Below are 13,263 nucleotides of genomic sequence, written 5' to 3' on the forward strand. Positions count from 1 at the left end.
AAAGGAGGAAGCCATAAGAAAAAAATATCTGCTGGTCATGGTGGATAAATTCACTAAGTGTATAGAGGCCAAACCAGTTAGAACGGCTGAGTCCGGGCCGGTGATAGAATTTATATCCGGCGTCGTACACCGTTATGGTGTCCCACATAGCATCATCACTGATAACGGCTCTAATTTCACAGCCGACAAAATGAAAACCTGGTGCGCTAATCTAGGATCAAGCTCGATTACGCCTCTGTCTATCATCCGCAGACAAACGGTCAAGTCGAACGAGCCAATGGTCTTATAATGAGCGGCATCAAACCCAGGCTGGTGTGGTCTTTGAAGGGATGAGATGCGCACTGGGTCGAGGAGCTTGACTCCGTACTCTGGGGGCTACGGACCACGCCCAATCGAACTACCGGATACACACCTTTTTTCATGGTGTACAGCGCAGAGGCTGTGCTACCCTGCGATATTATACATGACTCACCTTGGGTGCGCATGTACGAAGAGAGAGAGAGAGGCCGAGCTCAATCGGCAGGACAGCCTAGACGCCCTGGAGGAGGAGCGTGACGTCGCAAAAGCCTGTTCCGCATTTTATCAACAACAGGCCCGCAGATATCAAAGCACAGAAGTACGGGCCAAGGCTTATAACATTGGCAAACTCGTTCTACGCTTGCCGGAGAAGAAAAAGGACAAACTCAAGCCCAAATGGGAGGGTCCCTTCATCATTGCCGAAGTCCTCACCGGAGGAGCGTACCACTTGCGTGATGCATCAGACAATCGCATCAAGCCAAACCCCTGGAACACGGCCAGACTCCAAAGATTCTATGCCTAAGCGTCGAAATCTTTGTTCGTCTCCTTCTCCCTGCTGTTTCCATAATACTTTTTTTCTTTCTTTCTCTCTCTCTCTTTTAGTTTTTCTCTTTAGCCTTAAAGCTTTCGTGCGGTTAGACCGCGCACCTCGGACGCACACATATGCCTTGAAATATGTACATCCGTTATACCTGGGGGCTTCTTGTACAGAAGCTTGCTATTACTCTCCGGGCATCAAGCTCATCACATATGCGTTTTTCCCCATATTGACCTTTTCTTCGCCATTATATGCATCGATATGACTTAAGTTTTGGCCAGGCTAGGTTGCCTGGCTCCTGTGCTTATGCCCTACGTTCTCGTTAGTTCGGCTAGGGCATAAAGGGAGCACCTCTGCGATTGTTACTGTCGGGTCATTCGGATGTGTACCTTAGACTGGGTGAAGCCGAAAGCTAGCGTTCTTAAGGGAATATTCGGTTGGTGAATTAAAGATGTTTTTGCATTCGCTCCATTTGCGAACCCCCAGAAGATATATATATATATACTGCAATTTTTTCAATCATAGTTCGGACATGCGCTCTAACGCATGCACACCCGGGAAAAGGAACCCTTAATGAAACTATTCTCTCTGGAAGATGTTTCTTACATAATTTAATATAACATAACTAGCCGGATACAACTTGTCTGTTCAAGCAACTATGACCCCTACGCCTGGTTGCCACGCATACCCCGGTCTATTCGGCCGCACGGGTATTCAGAAACACTCCACGCCTTCGGGTCCAGAGGGCAAAGCCAAAAGGTCTGCCCTGACAATAGTTCTACAATTCTGCTAGACGGAAAAATTAACAGTCATTTCGACTCAAAAATTTCCTCCTCTATACCCTCCAGTAGGCTATCTAACTTACAATCCCGCTGGGAATATTTGGCAAATACTGCTACTTGGTGAAGGAAATATGCCCTAGAGGCAATAATAAAGTTATTATTTATTTCCTTATATCATGATAAATGTTTATTATTCATGCTAGAGTTGTATTAACCGAAAACATAATACTTGTGTGAATACATAGACAAACTAAACGTCACTAGTATGCCTCTACTTGACTAGCTCGTTAATCGAAGATGGTTATGTTTCCTAACCATAGACATGTGTTGTCATTTGATTAACGGGATCACATCATTAGGAGAATGATGTGATTGACATGACCCATTCCATTAGCTTAGCACCCGATCGTTTAGTATGTTGCTATTGCTTTCTTCATGACTTATACATGTTCCTGTGACTATGAGATTATGCAACTCCCGTTTGCCGGAGGAACACTTTGTGTGCTACCAAACGTCACAACGTAACTGGGTGATTATAAAGGTGCTCTACAGTTGTCTCCAAAGGTACATGTTGGGTTGGTGTATTTCGAGATTAGGATTTGTCACTCCGATTGTCGGAGAGGTATCCCTGGGCCCTCTCGGTAATGCACATCACTTAAGCCTTGCAAGCAATGCAACTAATGAGTTAGTTGCGAGATGATGTATTACAGAACGAGTAAAGAGACTTGCCGATAACGAGATTGAACTAGGTATTGAGATACCGACGATCGAATCTCGGGCAAGTAACATACCGATGACAAAGGGAACAACGTATGTTGTTGTGTGGTCTGACCGATAAAGATCTTCGTAGAATATGTAGGATCCAATATGAGCATCCAGGTTCCGCTATTGGTTATTGACCGGAGACGTGTCTCGTTCATGTCTACATTGTTCTCGAACCCGTAGGGTCTGCACGCTTAACGTTACGATGACAGTTTCATTATGAGTTTATATATTTTGATGTACCGAAGGTTGTTCGGAGTCCCAGATATGATCACGGACATGACGAGGAGTCTCGAAATGGTCGAGACATAAAGATCGATATATTGGACGGCTATATTCGGACACCGGAAGTGTTTCGGGTGATTTCGGAGAAAACCGGAGTGCCGAAAGGGTTACCGGAACCCCCCGGGGAAGTATTGGGCCTTAGTGGGCCTGAGGGGAGAGAGAGGGTAGCAGCCCAGGAGGTGGCGCGCCCCCTCCCATGAGGAGTCCGAATTGGACTAGGGGAAGGGGGTGCGGCCCCTCTTTCCCTCTCCCTCTTCCTCTCTTTCCTTCCCCCTTCTCTCTTCCTAGTTGGACTAGGAAAGGGGAGTCCTACTCCTACTAGGAGGAGGACTCCCCCCTCCTTGGCGCGCCCCAAGGGCTGGCCGGCCTCCTCCCTTGCTCCTTTATACGGGGGCATGGGGCACCTCTAGACACACAAGTTGATCTTCATGATCGTTCTCTTAGCCGTGTGCGGTGCCCCCCTCCACCATAATCCTCGATAATATTGTGGCAGTGCTTAGGCGAAGCCCTGCGACGGTAGAACATCAAGATCGTCACCACACCGTCGTGCTGACGGAACTCTTCCCCGACACTTTGCTGGATCGGAGTCCGGGGATCGTCATCGAGCTAAACGTGTGCTAGAACTCGGAGGTGTCGTAGTTTCGGTGCTTGATCGGTCGGGCCGTGAAGACGTACGACTACATCAACCACGTTGTGCTAACGCTTCCGCTTCCGGTCTACGAGGGTACGTAGACAACACTCTCCCCTCTCGTTGCTATGCATCACCATGATATTGCGTGTGCGTAGGAATTTTTTTGAAATTACTACGTCCCCCAACACTTGGGCATACACCAAATTAACAGGAACTTCCTTCCCGTCTGACCCTAATGGTCCGATCCGAGCCATATGATTCGGGTCAAGCTTGGTGTACCGTGTCTTCACCATGGCCCAGGCTTCTCGAGCCCCTTCCCGGCAGGCTGATATTTTTCACAATCGAAAGCGCCGCTGCGCCCCCTTGAATAGCTCTAGGAGCTCCTCCATCTTTCCTGGAGGGGAGGCAGCTGGCCACAAAGCTTTGGCAACGCTTCACATCACCTGCCGAGCTTGCTCATGAATACGCGACAGCTCTTGTAGCAGATCGCCTGAGAATCCGGACATCTCATCTTCGGGACAGCTAGTCAGCATACCTACAGATATAACTCTGTCAGTTCCTGATATCTCCGAACTATTATAAAGTAAAGTCAGCCACATATTGAACATGCCACCATGCAGCCTTTTATTCTCCTTCACGGAGTCGGCCAGTTGGGCCCGTACATCTTTCAGATCCTCGCCCAATCGGGTATTCGATTCCTGAAGCTTGTTCTTCTCTAGTACGACTTTTGTGACCACACGCTCGTCCGCGGCTAGCAGCTTCTTGGCTTCTCGTTCTCCGTCCTGGGCAGCTTTTAGTTGTTCTTGCAATTGACCTAGTGATCCTGATAGGAGGTAAGCAACCGTGTTTAACATTATTGGTATACCATTCTGTTTTCTCGATGGAGGGGAACATTACTAGGAGACGCCTTCTTGGATTTCTCCAGTTCGGCACGGGCAGCAGTTAGCTGCGTCCGGCACTTTTCTAGCTCTTGGGCTAACAGGTCATTCTTCTCCGTAAGAACCTGGTTATACAACGATACGTAAATCAGTTGTACCAACTGCTTCAAGTCTCGAGGCTACTGTCATATGGTTATCATAGTCAGAAAAAGTAAAATTACCCGCACATCTTTTAAATGCTACATTGTGGCTCTGTTAAGCCCATCTCGAGCAGCTCGGATGTATGCATTGGCCGAGCTGAAGGCGTTAAATGCTTCTTCTGAAAAGCCGAGGTCTTGTAAAATGGCCCTGCAGCACCGATGATTCATGGCGCTCTCCACTTCCGAGTTAGTGACGGTTACATCCTCCGAATCCTTGGCTGGGGGATAGTCCGGCGTCACCCCCACATCAGCCCTCGTCTTTACGGCAGGATCTGGGTCCTGGCTGTGGGAAGTATGACCAGCCGGACCCCCGGTTATAGTCCGACACACTTTTTTTCCTGACACAGGATAAACATAAAGGTCACAGTTGGATGTGACTGCCAAGGTGCATATTTGCAAACGCATACCTCTTGATGAAGGCTCGGCCATATCTTTGTTAGCCTTCCTCTTCAAAGGCTTGCCCGGTGTGGGGGCCACTCTCTTCGAAGATGCCCCTGGGGCAGCATGACGCACCGAGCACCTCCCCTTTTGAGCACAGGACAGTGTGATGGGTGAGGCAGTATGAGAAAACTTTTTCGGATGAAATATCTCTGGACTACTTACGTGTGAAGCGGGGAGAAGACTGGGATAATTGGCGATGATGGCCACTTCTGTGCCGTCGTAGCTCGTTTGGTAAAACACCCCATTAGCAAGCACCACGAATATATCCGGATCTTCTTCGAATCTGAGGTCGAGGTCCTGATTGTGACCCCTCGGGCTGCGGGGCAGGGCTGTAAAGCCCCTCGGAAATCTTTCGCCAGTGCTGTTGTAAATGGATGGGTTAGTGTTCGTTGAACATAGCTCAGGGAGTAGAATGAGTAGAGCAGAGGAGTTCGGAACTTACCCAGCTAGGAGGACTATACATGGAATATCCTTCCCTGTGCTTGATGCGCAGGAACTCCTCTTCCTCCCCTTTGAATAGTTCGGCCAATATTTTGGCCAGGGCGGCAGGGGTGTCTGGACCTTTCCTGCCGCAGCGGGAGGCACCATCTTCCCCATTATAGTGCCACATGGGAAGTCCTCTGTATTGGAGTGGCTGGACTCCCCGCACTATGGAGGTCGCCATTACTTCAACCATCGTGTATCCAGACTGGGCGAGCGTCCTTATCTTGCTCAAGAGTTGGCGAACCTCCGCACTATCTTCCTCCTCAAGGCTCCAAGGGCGCCAGCTGTGACGTTTCTTCAAGGGAACGCTTGTGAACTCAGGAAGACCCCTTCGGGCTGGGTCTTGGAGTACGACGTCCTCGATGTAGAACCACTCGGAAGTCCACTCTTTAGACGCCTTCTTTGGCGTGCCGGATAGGTATCCGGTCTCGGCAATGCGCCATATTTCGGCTCCGCCCACTTCAAATATCGACCCCTCATGGTTACGCGGGACAAGACAGAATAACTTTCTCCACAGTTCAAAATGGGCCTCACAACCCAGGAATAGTTCGCATAAAGCGACATAACCCCCAATGTGCAGGATGGCGGCTGGAGTAAAGTTATGCAGCTGGAGGCCATAATATTCTAGAAGCCCTCGAAGGAATGGATGAATTGGAAATCCTACGCCCCTTAGCAGATAGGGGACGAAACACACTCGTTCCCCCCGGATGGATTGGGGAAATCCTCTGCCTGGGTTTTGCCGTCAAGGGAGGTCAACCCTGCTCGAACAAGGACATGGGGGAGAAACCCCTACGTTTGCAACTTCACCAGCTGACCGTGGGATACGGAGCACCTCTCCCACTCGCCTCTCTCTAGGCCGCAGGGATGGGAGGAGGAGCTGGGAACGCTAAACATGTTCTTTCCTGGCAACCTTTGGGGATTTTCTCTGCGAGATGGTTGAATGGATCTAGGATCCAGTCTCGTTAAATAGACATTATCCCTCGCGCGGCCGGGGTGTTATGTGCAAAAATGCCCTGACCTTTCGCATCCGCTCGACACGTGGAAGCTGAAGTTGTTGATACACAAAAGCCGAAGGGTACAGACATTGAATGGAAAGACGAATACTACTTGGAGGTCATTGGTGGAGGAACCCGCCTTGCAATGCCGAAGACAATCTATGCACCGAACACCTCGCCATTGAAGACTGGTTCGGGGGCTACTGAGGGAGTCCTGGACTAAGGGGTCCTCGGGCGTCCGACTTGTTAACTATGGGCCGGACTGATGGGCTGTGAAGATACGAAGACCGAAGGTTGCATCCGTGTCCAGATGGGACTCTCCTTGGCGTGGAAGACAAGCTTGGCGACCAAATATGTAGATTCCTTTCTCTGTAAACCGATCTTGTGTAACCCTAGATCCCTCCCGTGTCTATATAAACTGGAGGACTAGGTCCGTAGATAGGCCGAATCCTTATAATCATAGCCAGACTAGACTTTTAGGGTTTAGTCATTACGATCTCGTGGTAGATCAACTCTTGTAATACTCGTATTCATCAAGATCAATCAAGCAGGACGTAGGGTATTACCTCCATAGAGAGGGCCCGAACCTGGGTAAACATCGTGTCCCCTGTCTTCCGCTACCATCGATCTTAGACGCACAGTTCGAGACCCCCTACTCGAGATCCGCCGGTTTTGACACCGACACCTGCCTTTGTGTAGATCGAGCCCACGTCGACGCCTCCTGCAATCCCCGCTGACTGCAGCAGGGCCACCGCCGCGCCCCGGCCGCCGCTGCCCGCCATCACCGCCGCAGGGGACCAAGATCGGGCTGCCGCCACCTCAGATCCGAGACGCAGAGGAGGTCTGCCGCCGCCACGCCGCCGGGCCTTTACCAAAGGCCCGACGACGTTGCCAGCGGCGGCGGAGGGAGGGTAGGCCCAGGAGGTCGAGGGAAGCTCGGTGGTGGCCACCCGGTGCGGCCCGGCGGCGGCCGCACGGGGGCAGGGGAGTAGGGAGAGTCGCGTATCATTTAGTATACATGAACGTTTCTCAATACGAAAGAGAGAACAGAAGAGAAACAGTGGCGGATAAGATCTTCTACTCCACACAGCTTGCCATTCTCCAGCTGTCGATTCGATCAGTCCTTTCTAATTCTGTAATTGTTGGCTAAATTGTCTTCTTGATTAAGGGGCCCTTAGTCTTCCATAAATAAACGAAAAATGGGCCACTAGTCTAATAATCATTTTTGCTGCGGAAAAGGGACTGATGTGAGACGCACCAGATCCCCGGGCTCTCCATGGAGCACATTGACGTGGATTCCGCTCCCAAGCGGGCGAAGCTCGCCGGCGGCGGAAACGAGGACCGCCTCAGCGCGCTCCCCGACGACGTTCTTCTCGACGTCCTTCTCAAGACCCGGAACGCCGCCGACGCCGCTCGGACCAGCATCCTCTCCAGCCGCTGGCGCCGCCTCTGGGCCTTTCTCCCGGAGCTCCACTTTTCAGACGGCATCGACCCTCGCCGCATACGCCCCGCCCTCGCCGCCTATGAAGCGCCGGACCTCCGCTGCCTAGTCGCCATCGTCCGTGGCGCCTCCCCCAAATCCATGGCGGCCTGGCTCCCCGTCGCCGTGCGCCGCCTCTCCGGCGATCTCGTCTTTCACAACACGACGAGTTGCGGGGAGTGGGGAAGAGGCGCCTTTCAGTTGCCATGCTTCGAGAACGCCACCGCCCTCAGCCTCGACCTGGGCTTTCTTGTCCTCGCCATGCCGGCTTCTGGTGTATTCGTCCGGCTCACCGATCTCTCCCTGGTTTATGTCCAGCTAAATCGTGTGAACCGGCTTGGTGACGCCATCTCGTCGCCGCGGTGCCCAGCCTTGCGGAAACTCACCGTTAGCCATGCCCGAGGTCTGCCTACATTCATCATCCACTCAGAGTCTCTACTCCAACTGAAGCTGAGTAATCTGCATACTTTAAAGAAGCTAACTGTAGTGGCTCCTGCACTTGAAGAGCTAACTCTGAGCTCCTGCCTTGCTAGTGTTATGGATCCAAGCCAACTGGTTGTCAACATTTCAGCTCCTGAGCTGTTGGTGCTCAAGTGGAAGGATACTTACGATCCAAGCTTTTTCGAGCTTGGCGAGATGGCGCATCTTCAGTGTCTGGACATTGGCACTTTGGTTGTATATGGATCTGGTAAATTTGTGTACAGTCCCGATAGCCGGATACTCTTGCAGTGCTGTGAGGCCATACACAAGCTAAACCTCAAAGTGGTCCATCTGTCAGTGAGTGCATTCTTCTCTTATGTGGAGCTATTCCATCACTGTATCATGCTAGCAAGTCAATAGATAACAAGGCAAACATGTTGTTCAAGTAAAGAAAATCTGTCAGTTGGGTATTCGATAATTGCCATGCAAAATTTTGATCTGTATTGAACCCTACATCATTTATCAGACTAACTCGTTAGCTTATAACAGTTGACATTTGGGTGTCTAATCACTCCATAAATAAGATGTTTGTGTCCTTTTCCAACTGCTGTATGTGATCTTTCCTATGTGGCTTCCTATGAAATGACAGCGCATGGTTTACAATCAACACTTATCGGAAGACATGACAAGGCTCCCAGAAGTTACATTCCTGAACCTGGTGGTAACGGCATTGTCGCATTCCTTTGGAGCCTGCTTATTCAATATTCTCAGGATGTGCACTAGTGTAATAAAGCTTGCAATTGATATGTCTTGCAACTATGAAGTAAGCCTATACTCTATTGGGTTATTTATCTTTTGCAAAGTGTTACTTGAGTGATGCCACCTAATTTGATTTGTTGGCACAACTAGGTGTGCTATGCTAGTTGCCCTACTCCTGGTGTGAGTTTGATGCTGATACTCTGTTGTAAATAGGCTTATTTATCACGTGCTTACAAACACCTTGCTCTTCAAATTTGAAGAAGTGGTATGCTACTTGGGTTGCTAGTAGGTTTCATTTGAGTAAAATGTAAGTCTATTGGATAGCACTACATGGCAAGTTGACGAGTTATTGGCCGGCTGGCTCAATCTTGACAAAGCTGCTAGACTCAGGTTTGCATAAGTGATTGTACTAAGCATAGTGTATGCATTCCGTTAAAAGTTACATGGCCAATGAAACTCTAGGGTCCACTGAACACCTTCTTGGATATGGGTTATACATAGCACAATACCAGAGGATTGTGCCAATTTCATTATAATACGTGTAATACCTTTTTCTCCTTGCGCATGACAATCATATTTTCTGCCATAGGCAGTATTGTCAGCGACATATCTTGGGTATTCAGTGGGTTTGATAATTTACAGTTTCCTCTTATTTTACTCAATTATGCTCTTACTAGACTGATATGCCGTTTCAGGAGGAATGCCCATCTGATTGTTTTTGTGACCATCCACCAAACTGGAAATTCAAGGATCTCATACTGGATCGCCTCCAAGAGGTAGACATCATCAACTCAGGAGGAACTGGACATGAAGTTGCTTTCCTGGAGCGGTTATTCAGCTGGGCAACGGCGCTAGAACAGATTACAGTAACTTTCGATGAGACAATCACTGAAAGCATGGCCATGAAGGAGTTCCGCCAGAAGTTACTAAGCTTCTCCAGGCCAGAGATATGCATGAGATTCTTTGTGTACCGCGGTTCCGAGAAGGTTCTGTATGTGCCAGAAGGCTAGCTCGGCACTGGCTTGTCACTTGCACTGTCTACCGTAGTTTTCTTCTTGGTATAAGCTGTGTTCTATGCGCAACACCGAGATGCTAGATTTTGGAATGTTGCAATGCCATCATCGTCATCATGCGTACATGCAAACCTGGAGCAAAAAATGTGACATTTTGTACACTGGAGGTTCAGAAATATCAACCATACCTTTCTGAAAAAAAAGATCAATCGGGTTATGCAATTTGTTACCCTTTTACAGCAGAAAAAGTGATGTCACTTTTGCCCCAAAATTCTATTTCTCGTATTGTCGCCAAAAACTATTTACTCAGATTTATCAAAACATTCAAATATGCCTTTGTCAGATTTATTGTAACTTCGAAATAGCCCGGAGAAGTATACAGTTCATCTTTTATATATAATAAGATTCATCAAAACCTTGAAGTGTTGTCCATTTGACCAGTCAATCCCGTTGACTCTTATTATTAGAATGGTAAAATAGTTAACTACTACCCCCCTTGTATTTTGTGTCATATTTTGACCATTATTTTATCTAAGTTTTGTATAGCAAAAAAATATCATTAAAGTACATTGAAATGCAAATTCAACAATATAATTTTTGGCGGCATGCATTAACATCTTGCGAGTGAAATATATGATCAAACTTTAACTTCAAATACGAAGGGACTTAAACCCAGATAGAGATACTCCTTCCGTCACATAATATAAGATCATTTTTGATACTACATTAATGTCAAAATCGCTTTTATATTATAAGACGGAGGAGTAGTTATTACTAAAGTTTAACTTAAAAATTATAGTACAGATACAACCGCATGCATTTATACGAGCATCCATGACGTAAAAGTTATTCAGCAGCAGCCTACCAACTAATTAAAATGTTTGTACTCTTCCTGTAAAGTACTCCCTCCGTAAACTAATATAAAAACGTTTAGATCACTATTTTAGTGTTCTAAACACTCTTATATTAGTTTACATAGGGAGTACTGGCGTGCTTCAGCATTCAAGATTTGCAGGTTGTTCACTGGATGAGCTGCTCCCCTCCCTCCGACTTCGAGATTCTTCACGTCCAACAGGAACCGGAGAAAGTCCACCCGCGACGAGCCCCCGTCCGCCAGCGCCGCCTCCGCCTCGTCCCTGAGACCCCTTAGCCGCGCCCTGAGCTGCACGACCCCTTCCTCGCCCTCCGTCGTCATCACCAGCCTCACCTTGGCCTCCACCTCCTCCGCTCCGACGAACCCGTCCCGGTAGCCCTCCAGTTCTAGCGCCACGCCCATGCCGTCCCCCGCCGTCATCCACACCTTGTTCATCTTCTGCTCCGCGTACAGCGGCCAGCACAGCATCGGGACCCCCGCCGCCACGGACTCCAGCACCGAGTTCCACCCGCAGTGCGTCACGAACGCGCCCGTCGCGCGGTGCCGGAGCACCTCCACCTGCGGCGCCCACGACTTGACGACCATGCCCTTGTTCTTGGTTCGCTCCAGGAACCCCTCCGGGAGGACCGCGTCCAGCTCCGGCTCCTGCTCCTGCTCCGAGTGCTCGTCGACGTGACCGGCCGCGGCCGCCGGCACGCGCACGCACCACAGGAACCGGTGCCCGGACCTCTCCAGCCCGACGGCCATCTCCTTGAGCTGCTTCGCCGAGAGCACGCCCATGCTTCCGAAGCAGAGGAACACCACGCTGCCGTCTGGCTGTGCGTCCAGCCACGCAAGGCACTCGTCGACGCCGTCCTTGCCTTTGTCGTTGCCAGCGCCGGCCAACAACGGCCCGACGCAGTAGACCGGAGGCATGTTCCGGCCTGGGTCCCGGAGCGACCGCACCGCCCGGCTCTCCAGCTGCTCGAACGTGTTCACCAGGACCCCCATGGTCTCCGTGTTGCACCTCCAGATCTCCGTTATGGCCTTGCACACCTCGCCCTCCGGGTGCTCCAGCATCACCTCGGTGAAATGAGACGCTGGCATCGGTGGGACGCCGAGCAAGTCGAGGGGCGTGTCCCCGAGATCCTTCAGTCCCGTCTGCCTGCCGGCGACCAGCGCCGGGAACTGGGTCAGGGCCGACAGGCAGGAGGCGCAGGAGGCGAAGAATGTGTACACCGGGACGCCGGCCGCGGCGACGACGTCAATGGCGTCGACGCAGAACATGTCAATGACCGCGGAGTGGAGGCGTTGACGGGGTATGGAGCCGAGGAAGGCTCCGAGCGGCTCGTTGCACCGTCGCAAGAGGTCGAGCAGGACCAGTAAAGGGTGCTTGCTGTCGGAGCTGGTGGCTGGAGGAGCAGGAGGCGGCCGGAGGACATGGAAGCTGATGGACGGGTTGGAGGCGACGATTCCCTCGATGGCCGTACGATCGGTGGCGGTGGTGCCGTAGCCAACGAGCACCACGGTGACGTCGTAGCCGTGCTTGAGGAAGGCACCGGCGAGCTTCGTCATGGGGCCGACGTGGCCGACTAAGGCGCTGGGGTACAGGACGACTGTCTGATTCATGGTTCTCGCTCCTCCCCGTCGACCCTGTGGAAGATGCAGCGAGTTGATTTCGTAAAACTACGATGGCTTAGATCGACTCTCGACATGACTACTGTAATTTGTACTCGCAGGCAGAATAATTGAGAAGGTGCAGCTACCATGTCCATGTTTAATTGCTGACAGTGACTGTGACGGGGGGCGATGGGAACGTATGTGGTTTAAAAAGAAGGGATTGTTCTCAGAAAAGAAGAGTACGTAAATGATTTTTGCCGGGCCACCGGCTGAAAACAATAATCCAACGAGTAATGCTAGACCTACAAATGGTTTAACGTAATCCTTACGTAATTAGACAGCTGGCAAGTTTTGATTAGCGTTAAAGAGAAGGCGGCCCCACCCCACTTAAAATAGGGGGGAGAGAAGTATAGATAGAAAGTTACATAAAAGTTTACGTTAGTCTTCGTAGATGTAGTATTATCGTAATCCAACACCCCAAAGCCCTTATATGAAGACTTGCGTAACCAGCCTATTAATCCTCGCCAACTATTCTAGCCCCCATAAAACGTACCTTGCCAACTATTCTAGCCTAGGGATGGCAATGGGTACGTATTACCCACATACCCTGCGGGTAAAAACTCTATTAAGGTAAGGGTACATGACAAAAAATTGCCCATGGGTACATAAATAGGGAAATGTGAAATTCATCGGGTAGAGCGGGTACGAGTATGGGATCGTATAGCCCATACTCACGTACCCATGTACCCATATAAAATATATGTGAACTCAAAATTATCTCTATGCTTTGTTGTGAATTTGTGAACTCAAAATGTATGACTGTGTG

At 50.0% G+C, this 13,263-nt stretch overlaps 2 protein-coding genes across 2 annotated transcripts; one reads left to right on the top strand and one right to left on the bottom strand.

Moving 5' to 3' along the window:
- The first annotated feature begins 7,479 nt into the window (after positions 1 to 7,479).
- Positions 7,480 to 10,212, top strand: LOC125550446 (putative F-box/FBD/LRR-repeat protein At1g22000). Its single transcript, XM_048713446.1, has 3 exons — positions 7,480 to 8,549; positions 8,842 to 9,015; positions 9,647 to 10,212. The coding sequence occupies exons 1-3, from the start codon at positions 7,569 to 7,571 to the stop codon at positions 9,959 to 9,961; spliced, it is 1,470 nt and encodes a 489-aa protein (XP_048569403.1). The 5' UTR covers positions 7,480 to 7,568; the 3' UTR covers positions 9,962 to 10,212.
- A 483-nt stretch (positions 10,213 to 10,695) lies between these two features.
- LOC125550436 (UDP-glycosyltransferase 88B1-like) lies at positions 10,696 to 12,566 on the bottom strand. Its single transcript, XM_048713435.1, has one exon. The coding sequence runs from the start codon at positions 12,444 to 12,446 to the stop codon at positions 10,926 to 10,928; it is 1,521 nt and encodes a 506-aa protein (XP_048569392.1). The 5' UTR covers positions 12,447 to 12,566; the 3' UTR covers positions 10,696 to 10,925.
- Between the last annotated feature and the right edge of the window lie 697 nt (positions 12,567 to 13,263).

This window comes from Triticum urartu, chromosome 1 (genome assembly GCF_003073215.2).
Source record: "Triticum urartu cultivar G1812 chromosome 1, Tu2.1, whole genome shotgun sequence".
In the NCBI taxonomy this organism is placed as follows: Eukaryota; Viridiplantae; Streptophyta; class Magnoliopsida; order Poales; family Poaceae; genus Triticum; species Triticum urartu.

Excerpts from the sequence above, each read along its gene's own strand:
- LOC125550436 (XM_048713435.1), bottom strand. The coding sequence starts at position 12,446 with ATGAATCAGACAGTCGTCCTGTACCCCAGCGCCTTAGTCGGCCACGTC.
- LOC125550446 (XM_048713446.1), top strand. The coding sequence starts at position 7,569 with ATGGAGCACATTGACGTGGATTCCGCTCCCAAGCGGGCGAAGCTCGCC. Across the intron at positions 8,550-8,841 it reads TCAAAGTGGTCCATCTGTCA|CGCATGGTTTACAATCAACA; the intron begins GTGAGTGCATTC and ends ATGAAATGACAG. Across the intron at positions 9,016-9,646 it reads ATATGTCTTGCAACTATGAA|GAGGAATGCCCATCTGATTG; the intron begins GTAAGCCTATAC and ends ATGCCGTTTCAG.